This window comes from Thermobia domestica, chromosome 3 (genome assembly GCF_964235325.1).
Source record: "Thermobia domestica chromosome 3, izTheDome1.hap1.1, whole genome shotgun sequence".
Lineage (NCBI taxonomy): Eukaryota > Metazoa > Arthropoda > Insecta > Zygentoma > Lepismatidae > Thermobia > Thermobia domestica.
The window spans coordinates 347483040-347502405 of NC_137456.1; the positions used below are offsets into that span (position 1 = coordinate 347483040).

Consider the following 19366-nt stretch of genomic DNA (forward strand, 5'->3'; position numbering starts at 1 on the left):
CTCAAAGAAAACACACACTAACTGTAATTAAATTGGGTTCTTTTTTTAAAAAATTATCTTGGATGGACAGACACATATGAGATGTGTTCAAAAAGTATCGAATCTTTTTTTTTCTCGCGTAAAACAAGGAAGCACGGGAGACTTTCTTTCTTGTAAATGTAAAGGGGACACTCATGCCCAGTCGTGCACTTTTCCCGCCAGCAGAAAACGTAAATAGCTGGAAGTCGACCAATAAGTGATGACGTGTAGTGAGTGGTGGTCGGATTTGTTTTCTTGTAAAATGACAGAAAAACTTGAGCAGCAATATTGCATCAAATTTTGCCAAAAGCTTGGCGATATCGAAGTGGAAATCATTCAATCGGATCGGTACATTCAATTTTGAACGAGAATTTAGGTATGACGAAAGTGTTCAAGAAATTTGATTCGGGCTTTCATCGCCAAACATAACATTCCTGTGTGTCGTCAGGCTCTCTACTCATCCGACATGGCTCCGTGTGACTTTTAGTTATTTCCCAAGCTGAAAATGCCACTAAAAAAGATCCGATTTGAGTCAAGAAAAGGCATCGTGCAGAATGCGACTTCACGGTTCCTCACCATTCCAGAAACTATGTTCCAGAAGTGTTTCCAACAATGGCGGGAACGTTAGAAGTGTATGCATTACCAAGGAAACTACTTCAAAGGGGATTAGTGTTTCGGATTTTGAAATCAATAAATGTATTCCTGACAACTAAAAGTTCGATATTTTTTAACACACCTCGCAAATGCATTTGCGTCAAATACTACAGGCTACTTCATTTGAAAATAAGTGAATAAAAAATCGAGTTTAGAATTTCACTGAAGTTTATTCGACAATTTCAATATATATGTATGTACAAGAGATTACAATTTTGGTCCTAGAACAGTAATGTACACCTTGAAACAAGCACAAAACATACAGAATGTTTCATGACATTAGCACCAATGATATGTACACATGACACATGACGATTAAAAATGGATCTTTTTACAAGATCTCTTATATGTTTCTTTCATGTAAAATCATTTCAAATATGTTTTCTGAGTTATCACACGCTACACTGTTAGGTAGTAGAATAACCATTATTAACCTCTAAATCTCAACATGCAACTACTAATATTCGCTTGTTATCATTATGTTGGGTAGAATATGGATATATAATATATTCTTATAAACATTGTACACACTCCCCCTACAATATCATCCCCTGTTCGAAAAGTACCTTTACATATGTTTCTTACTTGCATGTGTTACATATTGGAGTTCCCGTTCATTAAAAGAAACTTTGAACATAAAGGGACACATTTCTTGTGAGGTAATTACAAAAATCTCAAGAAACGATTTCTGCTTAAGTTTTAAGTAAACTTTATCTTTAGTCATTAGAGAAACAAATACACGAACATTCATACCACATAGTTTGCACATGCATTCATCCATATAGGAGAAATAATCAAACGAAAATCTTAGAAGTACGCTAAAGTTTAGAAATAGCGGTAAAATTTTAAAGGTCCTGAAAATTTAGAAATAGCACTAAAAGTTTGAAATAGCACATGATTGTCTTGAATATACGCAATAATAATAGGAAGAGTGGGTACGAGGTAGCACAAATAATTGATTGATTTTAGTTTAGCGTCCCGTTCAGCAGCGAGGCTATATGAGACGGGGACCTACTGATTAACGTGGAATCCAAACCACATGAGCTCGAAGCCGGGTTTCCCACGCCAAAGGCGCGTACGCTAACCGCTTAGGCATGAGGGAGCTCATAGCATAAATAAATAGGAACGCTATACAAGGCAGAGCAGTGATATGAAAATGGTGGTACCTGCCACAGGATATAACATAGGACAGGATTTGACATAGAGGAAATATGTATCAAAGAGACATAGTTTTGTTTGTTCTTTTGAGTAGAACTTCATCGAAGATTAAAATGTACAATTAAGAAGACGCATAGCTATCATTTACAACCATAGAAAGTTTCGAAACTATGTTTAACTCTGTGGCAGATTGACCCTCACTAGATCACGTCACGATTGCGTCACCATTTTTATACTGTTGTTTCGCCCTCGTGTAAACGTTTCTACTTGTGCTGCTGTCTGTTGGCCACTCTCAGAACATTTCTACCATTGTTGCAAACTTTCGGGACTGTCTCGCATGCTGTTTCTAAATGTAAGCGCACTGCTAAGATGTTTATTTGATTTCTCCTCGTGATTCAAAAAGACGCTTATAATGCCAACAATAAAGTCATCAGCAAAAAGTGGACAGCAACGCAATATATGTTCTTTCGTCAATAGCTCTAAAGCAAGCTAAGCACTTCACAAAATTTTCAAAAATATCAAAATGAAAATGAAACCAATACTTAGTAAACAACCCATGGTTATAAAATGATGGATCAAAAATACAAAATTATGTTTATAGAAGAACTAGTAAAATAAGTATTTGGGAGAAAATGTAAGAAATCCGAGGAAACATCCACCACAAATTCACATGCCCTCAAATTGAACCAAGAACCTCTTGAGCTACAGATGAGCGCACCATCATTGAACCAACATGTCCTCAATAAAGAACCAAAAGTTTCAAAAAGAACACCCAAACATGCATCAATATGTGCTGAAAGCATTACGAAGAACGTGTTATTTCCTTATCCTCTTACAGAACAATGTTGCCAAACAACAGAATAGCGATAAAAGTAATGAAAAGTATGCCATTACTGAGTAAATAATTTGGTTATTAATACCGTATATATTCATTTCGCTCAGAAACCATGTTCTAACAAAAAAATAACGGATTTAACTATATTTTGAAACGAATTAACTCAGTATTGTGAACAGTTTTATTTGATATTCGCAAAACAACTAACTATATCTCACGACAAACATACTCCATTCACTGTGAAAATATTGACACAAAAACACACATAGGTTAAGTATCCACTTTTGTTGGCAATTGTCAATTGTAATATTCTGTACAACAAAGAAAATGCATTAAATGACTACGTCAGAAAACACGAATTTCAAACTCTTACTAGCCTACAGGGTAATATACAGGGTGTTTCAAAACAACACCGACAACTTTTGGGAGGTGATTCCTGACACCAAGATAAAGCGGAAAGTATAGACCAATCTGGGTGCACAAATGCTTCCTTTCGGAGTTATAGGCTGCTGAAAACATGAAAAAATGAAATTTAAAGGTTTATAGCTCCAATACTATGGAACCTACCGGAGTCGGATCAAGACTTTATTTAGGAACGATTATGTGCTCTATCCAAATATCCATGTTTCAGAATCCTGCGGTACTTCGTAGACGTAGTTGGTGAGTACTTCAAGTTATATGCTCGTAGCCAAACTGTCTCTATAAAAAATTGTTGCGGAAGTACCACGGGATTCTAAAATACGGGTATTTGGATACGGCACATATCAGTTCCTAACTGAAATCTTGACCCGACTACGATAGGTCCCATAGCTTTGGAGCTATGGACCTTTAAAGTTTATTTTTTCATGTTTTCGGCAACCTATAATTCCGAAAGGAAGCATTTGTGCATCCAAGGTTGGTCTATACTTTTCGTCTTATCTTGGTGTCAGGAATCACCTCCCAAACGTTGTCTGTGTTGTTTGGAAACACCCTGTATAATATTGTTCCCTAGTAGCACAGACAGTAGGTCGAATAATGGGAAACCGTAGGCTAACTGCCAATCGGTCCTCTGCTAAGCATTTGCCAATCAATTAAATTCCCAATTTACCCCAAGTAAAGTTGGCAGCACAAGATCGGAACTGTTGGATAAATTACGACAAATTGTTGGCCGGCCAATATGCATTTTAAATTATGTTGAACCAACGTAATTCTAGACTTTGTTTCCACTGGTTAGCCAATATACATTTTAAACTATGTTCACCAACGTAATTTTAGATTTTGTTTACGCTGGTTGGCCAATATACATTTTAAACTATGGTGAACCAACGTAATTTTAGACTTTGTTTCCACTGGTTAGCCAATATACATTTTAAACTATGTTCACCAACGTAATTTTAGATTTTGTTTTTGCTGGTTGGCCAATATACATTTTAAACTATGTTAAACCAACGTAATTTATGTCTTTGTTTTCACTGGTTGGCCACTATACATTTTAGACCATGTTGAACCAATGTAATTTTAGGCTTTGTTTTCGCAATCACCAATTTCCAACCCCATCGACCATGAGACTAAGTTGAGCCTACCCTGTGGGCTGCTAGGGTATTTGAGGTTCTCATTTTATATATATATATATATATATATATATATATATATATATATATATATACATTGTACTACAGTTTTTGTGACAAAAACAAAATCGTAATATCGTAACCGTAAATATTTTATCGGTTTTAATTATTATTGTTATTACGATGGCTTAATAAAATGGATCGAAATTTTCTTCAGAAGAAAAATTATTTCAACTCGGACGTGTTAAAGTAATTTAATGAAAGGAAATATTTATATATTTCTAACTGCTTAACGTTAATTAGATGAAAAATTATCACAAACAATAATTATAAGCAACTGGAATACCATAAGATCATCTTTCAATGACACAGGTCCGTTCACAACGTCATTAGGTTTATTATTATTATTATAAAACACTTTAGAACCACTCTTCTTCACCACTTAGAACCACTTCTGCCACCTCGTGACTTATCCTTGAAGCTACTTTGACATTCTAGCATGTCAGTTAAAGTTGTTGATAACAGAAAATGGTAATTTTGTATATTTATAGGCTAATATTCGTAGGCAATTTAATTCATTTAAAAAAAACACATTTTTAGGTATTCACTTTGCACAATCATCTTCTTTAACCCAGGAAATATATTTTGTTTCTTTTCTGCAACAAGACGTTGACTAAGACAAATTGTAACAGGACATATAAAAAATTTTAACCAGTTATACTTCTGGTTAAAAATAAAATTTGTATTTCTAGCTACAATTCAGAGGTCGTGTCTTGAAGAACTTTCTACCAGGTAGTGCTGAGAAGCTTTGGACCTGACCAACCATTTTGACAAATTTAACATTTCCCATCTTTTAATACAGAAAAAACTACATACAGACACACATTAAATTTATCAATTATAGAAATTTACTATACATCTGCTGTTAGACTTAATGTTTAGAATTCCAACACTGGAAGAATAAGCACAGCATTCTCTATTGTCTCAAAATTGTATTTATCATATAACGTGTATAGGAAAAGGTTGAAATCTTGAAATATCAGGAAATTCCAACAAATCTACTTATATATATATGGAAGGCTAAACTTTGATTTAAATTTCTAGAGTTTTGACATCTCGAAAAATGAATGAGAACGTCTAAGAGTTGAAGGAGTGGCAAGTATAACGTGAACAATATTCATGCTACATCAGCAGCGTTTCTTATTGGTACTTTTAGACTGATACAGTTGTCAACGTCATTTTTCCAATATCTGATCCCACTCTGTAACGTTACAAACACATAAAATTTGCATAAGGTTGTAAACAGAATAAACTTAACCAAAATTGAGCTGATGATTATTTCCTAGAAATACTATACAAAACTTCAGAAACACAGTATTCATTCCAAATGAATGATGGTATTCGCAGTGGTACCATTTAATTTCGAATTTATTTCGAGTGAAGGAGCCCAAAAATGATACAAAATTATTCAGAAACTTTCTGGTAAGTTCATTATAAGATATTTTTAAATTCAAGTTCAAGCCAATTATTTGATACGGAAATAAATTTGGACCTCATGCTGCACATATTCGAATCAAATTAAGATCTAATAAGTCCCGTTCTTCTCTTTCTGTAAGGAAAATGAAATGAAATGAAATCTTTAAATTTTACATCTCATGGTTATGGTGAAATGAAGAAAGTGGGAGAACCCGGGAAAACTCATGCATACGGCGTTTGTCCACCACAAAGCTCACCAGGCGCGAGCTGGGATCGAACCAAGGACTCCATGCACCAGAGGTGAACGCTCTACCACTGAGCCACAGTGGCCCCCCTTCCTATAAGGAGAAGATAAACATGTATATAGGTTTGAAACTTTGTTTCGTGGCACATTTTCCACTTGTTTTCCTTTCTTTTTCCCCCTCTGCTTCTTGAATTAATCCATTTTTTCCTAATTGTATTTATTCTATTGTTAATGTTTTAATCTATTTCTCTTCCTTTTGGTTTATTGTATTCTCTGTTTTCCTTGTTTTCTTTCGGGTAGCCATGCTTTATATATAGCTTTTGAATTAAATCACGCATATAGATGTTAAACAAAGTGGTGCTTAAGCTAGGTTGCCATGCTACAAGAAGCTTGTAGCTGTCATTAAAAAATCTTGCAACCCCATCTTTCTATTTACTATTTACACATTACAACTTTCTAAAAGCAAGAAAGATATCTCCACCCATGCAGCACTGCACTCTAGTGGACAAATAGTAAACCTCCTCATTAAAAAAGTATATTTTAGCGCGCTTCGTCTCCCAGTTCAAAGGAATCCGTCATTTCGGAAGTGGTGAAACTGTTTCTTTCTTTATGTCAGTGGGAGGGCGACAGCAGGTAGTAAGACGACTCAGAAAATTGCACATGGTTTGACTCCTTGGAAAATGAAAAAAATGTTGCATGTCCCTTTCAAGACTATGTTTACATGGAGAAATATTTCAGGTTTTGCAAGATTTTTTTAAATGTCAATTACAAGGTTCTTGCAGCATGGGAACCTAACTTTAGATGATTATCCTGGGACACTCCCCGGAATATTTGTCTCAGTTCGCTTACGTTATTTTTACATTTTAATGTGTTTTATATATTAATAAATTGTGTGTAATTTTCATATTTTTTTATCTCTTTAATGTAGATATTATTATAGGAACGTGCTTCAAGAGATTCACAAAAGCAACAACAGCCTTGTAATGTATTTTCCAAAATTTAAAAATTGAAGTTGGTAATAAATTAAAATATCCGAGTTCACATTGTGTATCCATTGATTGACATAAATTAAAATATGGTACAGGCTTAACTTCCCATTGTTGCGTGTGGAACCGACAAGAGATGTTAATATTATTTTGACATGTTCATGACTGCTTTCTACATTTGGGACATCTTGCAGAAGATACTTCGAGGACGTAAGAGCTAACAATTTTAGAAATCAATTGTATCTTGTTCAGTTATTTTTCTTATTGTTAATTTTGAAACAAAGAAAGAACACGTTTCGTACCAAAAAAAAATTTAGATGCTACTTATATACAGTCTTGTCCAAAAAACTTGGCCACCTGTTTTTGAAATCAAATTACATCTTTTAGTTTAACGTAACACAATGATGTCCTTTAGACTAAAGGAGATGGATGATTAAAGCAAGTGAATGATGATAGAACTGGTGGAATGATAAAGTAGAAGGAAAGAGGAGTACCCCGAGAGAACCCATGGACACGATGTTGTCCACCACCAGCTTACTAGATCGGGGATCGAACCAGGAACCCCACGCACCAGAGGTAAGTGCTCTACAACGAACACACCGTGCCCTCCTCATACCTGTTTCTGAAAAACGATTATATTCTTATCTATAAATGGAATTTAGTCAAACTCATATGAATCTTCTTTAACCAGTTCGATCTTTATTTCAAGCTGAAAGTACTCTTTTTTTTTATTGCAGTAAGCAGTACCCGTACCATTTTTCTGAAATTTTATAAATATAATTTCTCTAGCCATTTTTATTTAAATTTTTGTATTTATAAAATTAAATTTTCGACTTAAATCAATTTGAAGACTGTAACAAGAATACATTAAGTTCATTTAAAAGGTAATACAATCAATAGATGTCAGCACCTGCTACTTCATCTTCTTGTTTAGGATTTCATACTTGTCTTCGCATTGTAGGTAATTAGGACGCGTGGAATAACATATTCATGGTAATACCGACACCTTGATTTCCAGAGAGAAAAAAAAAAACAATGGTTATGACGATATTATTTTAAAAAAGAAGCTAGGTGGCCGTGTTTTCTTTCAAACAAGACTGTACATACTCAATTTGTGCACTACACGATGACACGATTAATATATCTGTTCATGCATTTCAATTTCTTAAAATTTAGGAAATGCTTTTAATAAATTCTTGCGAAAATTTAATAGAATTTCTTACAAAATATAAAGAAAACAATACACATTAACAAATTAATTACGGCTTAATATTACAAACTCCTGAATATATATAAATATTTATTGTTGAAAAAAACATTTTATAGAAAATGAAGTTCTTTACATTATTAATAAAACAAATAGTTGAAGCTCGTGTGGAAATGGGTATTTTTCCATTGTGATTCTTTTCATGGTACTAGACAACTGTTGAAAGAAAATCTGTCTGTTACTTGTGAATAATATTCGATGAATCATACTGTAACATGCTCATGGCGTAGTTAAATATCTTTAGTCATGTTAATGGTTGGTTCAAGATTCTCAACACATTTAATCAGAAAGGCATTTAAAATTAATTATTTTTTACATTATTTGAAAGTTAATATGTTCAATTTTCTCAGTGGATTGCTTACCAGAGTATTAAAAAAAAATACTTAGAGCAGAGCGCTTCTTATATTGTAAAATGACAAAATAATAGAACAGATCGCTCCTTGGAATATATCGAATTGCTTATTAAATACAATTAAATAAATGTATACACCAGATGACTAATTATTGATGCTTAAATTGGGTTTTGTTTCGGATTATTACTTGCCTAGTAGTAAGGTTGGTTGGCCCATCGTTGGGGATTGAGTGAAATTTGGTCAAAACGGTGAGTGATGGTCGATGCGAGCCTATAGCGGAAAAACTTACGTTAGCCCAATGTTGGTTAAATGTATGGTTGGACAAGCAACTATTCTCCCGATCTTCACAAATGATACTAGAATTGACTATTTTTCCCGAGAAATACGTTACTTTAGCGTTGGTTAAATGTCGGGAACAGCTCTTTTGGTTTGACGTTGGGCTACCGTTGGTACGTCGCATCGCCACCATTTTCCCAACGTGGGGCCAACCGACTTTGCTACTAGGGTTAGTGCCCTACAACACAACCGGTATTTTGTATTAAACCTTTACACATGTTTCTTCATAAGCTGAAACATACGACAGAGACGAATTCAATGTTTTAATATTTGTATTTTGGATGGATATTACGTTATTCCCTTTTAAGATGAGCAGCTGGATCAAAAAGTGCAAGTCACAAGGAAAACTTAGGGGGAAAAAGTACACAATTCTGAATTTCTGCATTTTGAAAACATACACACAACGTACAAATAAATAGATATAATTTATTTTTTAAATTTTTACGCCATATTAACACTCCGAGTTGAGAAATGAGAAAACTGTGATTTTGTTTTATTGTACAAGTTCTAGTAAGTATTTTACGATACTAATACACACTGATCTTCAGAAAAAGATTTACGAATGATGTTACGAGAGTGAAGAATAACACTTGTAAATACTTCAGAGCCTCATCACAACTACATTACATTCAAAGAATGTAGACAAAACAGTGGTTCCTTGATAGCCCACGTTTCTAAAATAGCTATATATTTAACTGTTTGTTTTTCATTGTCTTACATATTTGTATGATATGAGAATATTTGGAAAATGATCACTATTCTACCCTAAAGATATAACAAGGATTTCTTATATTATGATGTTTTTTTTCTTTTTAGGCCATTCGTATTTTACTCTGTACTTCCGACAAAAACACTACTTTTTTAATGGACAATCACTGGGACATAAAAATATTATCCAACAGTGTTTTAATATCTTTCGTATTATTATTATTATATTTTATTAATATTTTTTTACATATCTGAACATGTACGATCACTATATAAACTCTAAAACGATGCAACTACTTTTATTATTATTATTATTATTATGACAACTATAAATTCATTGTCTATTTTATATATATATGTTTTTACAGGGAAAATGAAGAGATATGTAAGAAGAGCAAAGATCTCTCTGTTTTTAAATTTCTAATAGGTATGTTGTTATCTATACAATCTACCACACAACATTATTAGTACATATATTGGAAGAACTAGTTACTTTTAAGACCATGTCTTCTTCAGTATATATATATTTTCTTTAATTTTATAAAATTCTAACGCTTTTCATCTAAAACCGTACATTGTTAATACAGGAGATATGAGAAGATACCATTTCTTTATCATTAATTAATCAATTAAACAACATACACGCCGTAACTTTCTGCATTTCTCTAAAACAGGTAGCACCACCAAGTAATTCACTCAAAAAAGTTCAGTGGTACAGTTACAGTCAACATTGTTTATACATAAATTTTTTACTAGAATGAACTAATCATTGCAATGTCAAACTTGTATTATGATTTTGATAAAGTAGTATAATAATGATCTGAATAGTAAATAAATAACAAACGAAAATAAAACATCTGTTAAGTTAATTAATTAATAATAATATTAATAGCTATAGGAATAATACTTCAGTTGATATGATGCTTTTTTTTAAAATAACACTTGTAATTAAACACTATTTGTATGTAATTAACAACGGTAATGTGTATTTGATTATAAATATCTATAACAAATAACTGTCAAATATATATATTAAGCTTCCAGCTGTATACGCAATTTCAATACAGTAAAGTCTCGAAAACTTGGCCTAACGTGGACAGAAGGGTGGCCGAATCTGTGAAAATGCCGGGTTATCGGAAGTCGGGTTAAAAAAAAAATAAATACAAGTATTTCCTCAGAAAATACAGTACTGTACTTATATGTATTGGTTACTTGAGAATAGAACAGAGAATAAATTGCCCAATTACCCTTAAACAAAGGAAAAGTACGTACTTTATGAAGGTGTAGAGCCTTTACTATAAAACAAAGTGAAAATTAATGAATACACACTCTACATTAATGAATACACAGTTTTTTTTTTTTTTTTTTTTTTTTGCGCCTTCCTAGGGTGTGGCCGAGTTTTAGGAACTTTACTGTATTATTTGGTTTAATGGCGCCTGTTTCAAACAACACATTTTTTTTTTTTTTTTTTACTTGCACACATGTCACGTTTCTAACCTAATCATTTGTAGCTACATTCAAATTCAACAAGACAAGAGGCAGAGAAGGGTATCCAGCGGTTCTGAGACGAAAAATTCCAAGATTATTCAGTGATCATAATTGAAACATAAGAATTGTATTTCCTACAAGATAACTAGATTTGTAGCCAACAAGCCTGCAACATGTTAATCCTCAAACTTTCTATCTAAAGAAACAAAAAAGCCACGAGTGCAAATTTGTACCAAGTAGGAGTACAAACTTCTTAACGGATATACAAGGATACACAATTCTTTGAAGAGAAAGATGTTTCTTACTAAATTTGAAGGTTTTTCACACCATGTTCAAATAATCATAATAAACGTTAACTTTTGGCTAACAACATTGTCAAGACATAGATAAAAGTTTTTCAAAGATACAAAACATATTGATAAAGTGGAGATGATCAAAAAAAAAATCTTCATTGTTCATAGAAAAACAGACATAAGAAACCATTTATTTTTCAGTCGAACGAAAGAGTAAAAATTAAAATCCGACACGGAAGCTCTGGACAACAGTTGAAGTATTTTTTAAACAACTCATTAACAGCTTTATCGCAGTTAGCAATCACAGAAGATTAACTTCATAACTTTATTGTTTAGTTACATAGTCTTGTACAGCATTCTAACAAAATTTCTTCCCAAGATTTTTTTTTTAAAAAAGAAAACTACCGGTAACTTTGAATATTATACAAAGATGATGATAATAAGAGAAGTTTTAAGTAGTATTATTTGTGTCAGCTATGTTCTATATAACAGTCTAATGTTGTCAGCTCAAATATATTTTCATTTTATATTTCATACTGAGACATTGAAGCAAAATTTCTGACCGCTGAACACTGCAAATTTATAGATTATTACACAGACTTTCGAGTCCATAAATTTCTATTTAAAGATGTTTACAAACATTTATTTTTATTCTTAGTTACGAAAACATCAACCCAGGTAACCTCAAAATGTTTAATATTTCGTTTGTCTGTGTAACATGAAAGATATGACAGTATCAATACTTTACACACAATATATTAAAAGAGAGATATCTTTTTGTAGAGCAGAGAACTACAAATTCTATTAATTTTGTATAGTCTCTTGTTTACACTGGAATCACTTCTATTGTCACACACTCACACACATGCAAGTATATATATACACATATACACATACATATGTATCATATGTATTCGTCTATTCTACTCATTCACTCAGTTTGTAGTCAAAACAATTTCACACACATATTATAGAAGAAGCAGGAAAATTTTGTGAAATCTTGATAGTAATACTTGGCTTTTTGTAAAGGTTTGTTTTTGAAGTTTTAAAATTACAAATTTTAGACCACATTTGAGGTTCTTCTTTTGACAATAATTACAACAAATATTTTTTACAAAAACGACCATAAGAAATATTGTGCATACGATTGACTAGTTTCTTTTCATTATTGTGTTTCTTCTGACTTTTTTGTTTCGTATTATTGTTATGTTCTTTAAAATTTAAGTTTGTACGAATAATAATAATAATCATAATCATTTTTTATGATTTCATGGTGTTGCCTCATTTATATTCATATTTTAATTACAAGAACAACAATTTTTTAAAAAGATTTTCCGCTCATCTTCGACCAGTAACAGAGAAAAGAATACGGGTGGTTACTGTTCTTAACTAAGGAAACCTGTAGCTTTTATTTACATTGACTATGGAAATCTGGTGATATTTCTTCTCTCTATGCAAATATATACATATTTACTAGAGAAAATAAAACTAATATCTGGCAGTGGTATTGTGATGCTATAACATGACAAAAATAAAACGTAACAGATTGATTGGATGATTTCCTATCATTACTAATAGAGCTGCAAACTATTTTCTTGTATTTTCTTTGGAAAATATTACTTTTACCTGAAATACTCATACATAACAACCAGCTTCAGTAGTACGCATGTACCATTCAGTTTGACTTAACTACAGACTATCAATATGTTATTTGCTAATATGATGTATTTCAATATTGACACTTAATTGAAAAAAATTCTCAAATGAAACAAGTGTAGACAAGTTATTCAATTTTCACGAAACAGCAGAGGAAACAGCATATGTGTACAGCACTGGAAAATGAATGACAGAGACCTGGAGAAGTAAAACTGCACCACTAAAACTGTTCCCAAGTTACTGGTCCACAAATCTTATTCCAAAACTTGAGTAACCCTTATTCTCTTGACAAACTTTTGTTTGTTTCCACAATTATAAATTCAATTCATAGAGCACAGAATCTGATGACATTCTATATATCCAGCGCTGCGACAAACATAATATACAAACGTTCCGAAAAACATGTCTCAGAAATGTTTTCAGGAGTGGCACGGTATTCTAGCAAACTTTATCGTTTTACAAATGGAAGAATTTTCATTCCCATTTTACTATGCCTCATCCTTATAATTTAATCCTAAACGAATACCAGGGAGATAAATTGTCTGGATGGAACGGACCCAAGTACCAAGTAAACTTTCGGCCAGTTGGCACGTGCTTGGCTTTTGGCTTTCAACGCGTGCTTTCATACAATCTGTACTTGCAAGCAATACTTTAGATCCTTCACAGAGCGTCATAGTATCACTGGCCGTTCATTGGCTATTGACTTGCCACCTGCGTAAAACGCTTGCGTCAAGCTTGAATGGAACACTGAATGTAAGATTGCTCCCATGTAACTTCGTTACTGGAATCAAGCTTACGGCATGCTTCCACGCTTTCCAATCAAGCCACATGAAAATTGCTGACTTCCAATGCAAGCTGACAGCAAACGGTTTGCAAGTTTCTCTGCTACTAGGGAAAAAGTTATCAGGAGCGATCGGGAAAAATGAGAGACAGAACACTATTTAAAAGAGCAAGATATCTGTTTAAGAAGAATAGCATTCTGAAGCATATGTTGGAGTGAACGAAAAGAAGAAGAGAAAGAAATAGAAAACAGACTAATTGTTAGGTGAGAACAAAGAAATTCAGTAATGAAAGAATATTTATAATAAAGAATTAATTTTTGAAAATTGTTGACTTTGTGCTTTCATCTTTGAATTTTGAATTTTACTTTTTTTCTTTCAGAAAGGAAAATGACTGCAAATTATTACAACTATATACATACATAACATAATTTTCATGAAATTTTCCAAATTTGCATCTTCTGAGAATTCTTGTCACAGTAGCTTAAAATGTTTGCAGCTCTATATGTGACCGTGGTGACTCAAAACAGAATAATATTTTTTTAAAAAAAGGGGAGAGCAATGAAAATATCTACCGGTATTGTTTGTAGCACACAACACATAGTTATAAATGTTTGAAATATGCATCGCAGTATTGACAGCGAATCTTTCCAGCAAATATTTATTCAAATCCCCAACACTTGACAATGAGGCATTGTCTTTGTAATTCATTTATTTTACGGAGCGAACACTCGTAAGCTTCTAAGCAATGTGGCTAACACACGTGCAAGCGATTCTGCTTTTTCCATTAAATTGTCGATGCTCGGTTCAGGGCCTGCCGCGGACGCCACTGTCTCTCGAAACACCATCGCCACATCCCACACTTTATGCACAAGATTTTGAGTTTGTAACGGAGTGGTCGTGTAACTCGAAATGTCCTCCGTGAGTTCCGTAAGACGTTCCAGAAGTACCAGACAGCACGAAAGGTGATCCGGAAGATCGGAACTTGATTCTGTGATACTTTTGACAAAAAGCTTTGACGCCGTCACTAAATGCCGAGCTTCCACGGTGAGAAGCTCTTTCGATTCTTGGAATTTGTCCTCGTTCATATGGATACCACCGCCGGTATTTTGCGCTTCACCACAAAGTTTTGATTGCACTTCCAGTCGTTGCAGAAGGTCCTCCATCGCTTCGTCTGTTTTAGCGAACAGTTCCTTGTGTTCATCTCGAGTGTCCAATTTCCCTCGCACAACATGTCCATTCCGTGGACCGCTTCCGTTCCGTACGAGAGTCGACGAATGGCTGTTTGCCTTTGAGAGTTTATCATTTGGTCGTGGCAGAGTAGCGTTTAACGAATTGATGTAGGGGGAGCTTTCCAATCTAGTAGAATGTCCTCCACTCAATTTTGGGACTGCAAGCGGGCTTCTTAGACAGCTCTTCTTCAGCGCTTCCTGCATTTATAAAACGAAAAGAAAAATTATTTGTGTGAGCATCGAGCTGGATTCAGTAACTAGAAATTTCCACTTATTGTAAAATGAGGTACACTTTTTACATAAAAAATATATAAGCAACACAATGTGCAAACATCTTACTATATAAATGCATGGTAATTTTTAAATTTTTACATCGAACCTCACCACATATAAAAGATATAAGCTTGAAGTATTTCTATTTTTTCTTAAACAAAGTTTATAAGTTTAAACAAAACGTATGAGGCGTTCCGGTTAATAAAGACAAACTGAACATAGGTTTGTCTTCTGAAAATACACTCCTAAGGATCTTCACTACAGCGAAATTAAACTATCGCTAATTTTAGAGTATTTCTGTAATATCTTCGACACAAATAAAAATATTCGAAAAGCAGAAACGTAGTGAACTAGACAATACGATTTTGCATTGTGGTACCGTTATCACAACTCATCTATTTGCTTTCGATTTGCAACTGTAGATAGGTTTAGCATTTTTTCCGGTTTTTGTAAATAGCGGCATACCAAAAGCAGATAGGTGAATTGTGATAAAGGTATCACATGCAAAATCGTATTGTCTAGTTCACTACGTTTCTGTTTTTCGAATATTTTTATTTCTTTTGAAGATAGTACAGAAAAACTTTAAAATTAGCGGTAGTTTAATTTCGCTGTAGTGAAGACCCTTAATGGTCAAAGTAACCGTCCATTTATCTTATCTTGAAATATTACTTGCTAAGGGAAAAAGGAATGGCCTCCACAAACTTTAAATATAAGGATGACAACTGGCTGCCACAAAGCAGTTTGGCATTAATACTTGAAGACCTCAAAAGTAATTTTTTAAAAAGTTCAGATTGTACATAACTTCTGTTGAGTTTGCTCTTACTACCTATATGCGCCTTATATACATCGACTAAACAAAAAGTGTTATATATAGTCCACTTTTATAATATATATATATAATATATATATATATATGGCGCTTGTGGCAGAGACTGGAGAGAAAATCAATAAGATGTCAGAAATTTCGACGAAAAGCTGTGAAGAATATGGGATGAAAATAAATCTGAAAAAGACATCAATCATGGTAATTGAAACGAAGCGGTCGGTGTCAAATATAGAAGTAAGAAGGGAGAAAATAGAACAAGTTGACTAGTTTTCGATACCTTGGTTGTATTATTAGTAATGATATCAAGTGTGAACGTGAAATAAAAGTAAGGACAGGAATGGCGAAAGAAGCCTTAAGGATTGATCTGATCTGATTTTAGTTTAGCGTCCCGTTCAGCAGCGAGGCTGCATGAGACGTGGACCTACTGATTAACGTGGAATCCGAACCACATGATCTCCCGCCGGGTTGAGTTGAGTTGATTTTAGTTTAGCGTCCCTTTCAGCAGCGAGGCTATATGAGACGTGGACCTACTGATTAACGTGGAATCCGAACCACATGAGCTCCCGCCGGGAATCGAACCCGGGTCTCCCACGCCAAAGACGCGTACGCTAATCGCTTAGCCACGGAGGAGCTCTGATCTCCCGCCGGGAATCGAACCCGGGAAGCCTTAAGGAGGAAGAAAATATTATTTGTGGGACCTTGAATAAAGAGTTGAGAAAAAGACTCATAAAATGGTTCGTGTTGAGTATTTTTTTCCTGTATGGGGTCAGAAACATGTACATTACGCAAAAACGATGAAAAACTACTATAAGCTTTCGAAATGTGGGTATGGAGAAGAATGGAGCAAATTGGTTGACTTGAGCGTAGAATGAATGAGAGGCTGTTAGAAATGGTGGGGGAGAAAAGAACAATTTTAGACATTATTAAGAAGAGAAAGTGGTTGGGACATTGGCTGAGAAGGAACTGTATCATGAGGAACGTGCTAGAGAATATGGTGGCAGGAAAGAGAGTGAGGGGGCAAAGGAGACTACTATTAATGGACAATATCAAAATAGAAAAATCATCCGTGAAGACGAAGAGGTTAGCGGAAGACCGTGGAGCATAGAAGCTTCTTAATTGCAGCACCTGACCTGCCAATAATGGCAGAATAACTATGATGATGGTAATGATGATGATGATATATAGTTTAAATGGCCTTCTTCGCGCAGGTAGAGTATTTTTACGGAAAATGCCTGAAATTCATTCCCTCTTAGGATTCGTATTTGAATGAAAGGTAACACTAAAAGATAAAGAAGATACTTTATTTTTGGCATAAATTTTGAAACACCTTAAACAACGACTAGCGCCAGATAACTTAACAGCTTAGTGAATCTGAAAACTGTATTCGACACTGATCTCGGTTATTTGAGACATTTTATTTTTTCCCCTTTTCATGCTCATGCTGATGGGCTGAACTTGGTTTTATAAAGGTAACCAAGAAAGATCTGTCGCTTTTTGTAGAGGTCTATGTTCAATTGGCTCTCACACCGTGAGTTGAATGCGAATGGAGATACGGCGAAGGTAAGTTGTTGGTGTGGGTATATCCAGCATAATACCTGGTTGTGGTAGTTCAGTTACACCGTGAACTTGCGTAAGCACAGAGTGAATATGAAACATCCACAGAGCGTCATAACGTCGTGTATGCTGTATGAGTTCAAACTGATGTCAAACGCCGCTGCACCGGGACGGAAGATATTCCAGGCCTTTGGTGAAGGTGTCACGACTACGCGGACAGCAGCGGTGATTTAACAAGTTTAAGGACGGTGACGAAACACTCGAAGACGCACCACGTTCCGGAAGAACAACACATGTACAAAATGAAGATCTTCAGGCAGCAATTTACGCGAACAATGGCCAGACATGTGAGGAACTGGGATCACAATTCAGTGTGAGTGGAGAAACCATTCGGCATCAACTTGTGAAGCACTACAAGTTGGGCCGATGTGTCCCACATGATTTGACTCCGGACCAGAAGGCAACGGAAGCAGACACTTGTGTTTCTTTGCTGTCTCGTCTGAGGAAGGAGCGATTTCTGGATGGGGCGTTGACACGTGATGAGAAGTGGGTCCTGTACGAAGCTCCATGGTGCCGTCATCATTGGTTAGCACCCCATGACCAGGTTCCAAAACAGCCGAAGTCAGCACTGCACCAGAAGAAGGTTCTCCTGTGTGTTTGGTGGACGGCTCGCAGCATCGTGCATCGGAAACTGCTACCAGCTAGTAAAAGCATCAATGCAACTGTGTACTGTCAGCAGTTGAGCCATGTTTAAGAAAAACTCAAAACGCAAAACTCTCAAAACACTTCTGAACTGCAAATGGGTCTCCTGTTACAGGACAACGCCAAGGCCCACGTGGCTAGGATGACCCAGGACACTATTCTACGCCTTGGATGGGAAACACTATTGCATCCGCAATACTCCCCGGACATTGCACCGTCCGATTATCACCTGTTCCATTCCTTGGACAATCACCTTAAAGGACGCCAGTTCAATCCCTAGCAGAGGTGCAAAATGCACTCGATACTTTCTTCGCTTCACGGCCCACCAAGTTCTACCGCGATGGAATCCATAGCCTTCCAGAACGTGGCAGAAGGTCGTCGATGCTGATGGAGACTATTTTTGATCTTCGAGGTACGTCTTAGGTGACATATCGATGTTCGAAAGTGGTGCGTGAAAAAGCTATAGGACTTTCTTGGTCATCTTTATAATACTATCAAGAGTGTGACTATTCATCTCAGCGACACCGAAAGCTATGGATTTTTGATTATTTTTACATGTTACCATTCCCATCCTATGGGCTGCTAATAGGGTTAAAAGTAGACTTAAAGGGCATCGGGAATCACTATTCATCTCAGAGACCTCGAAACCTGTGGAGTCTCCAGTGTCATTTTTTATAATTTTTAGATATTCTCTACTTCCCACACCCTCTAGGGGACCTTACCCCACTGGAGACTGAGCCTGAGCTTAAAGGGCATCAGAACTGTCACCAATGAACTTATGGACCCTGAAAATTATGGATTTCATAGTAATACCGGTTGTTTTCGATTATGTTTACGTGTCACCATTCTCCCCTCCCCCCAAGGGTGATAATGGGGCTAACATTAACTTAAACGGCATCGGAAACGCTCACTTTTTATCGGAGCGACCCTCAAAACTACGGATTCGACACTAATATTGGTAGTTTTCCATCATTTTAT

The 19366-nt window shown here is 35.0% G+C and overlaps 1 protein-coding gene across 2 annotated transcripts in view; it reads right to left on the minus strand.

Annotated features, from left to right (window-relative positions):
* Window positions 1-822: 822 nt before the first annotated feature.
* The window catches only part of LOC145681284 (uncharacterized), a 548035-nt gene continuing 529491 nt past the window's right edge, over window positions 823-19366 (minus strand). For both annotated transcript variants that reach the window (XM_081752913.1, XM_081752914.1), the window contains one exon: window positions 823-15231. In XM_081752913.1, coding sequence (XP_081609039.1) covers window positions 14518-15231 — 714 coding nt within the window. In that variant the 3' untranslated portion in view covers window positions 823-14517. The remainder of the gene's footprint in view (window positions 15232-19366) is intronic.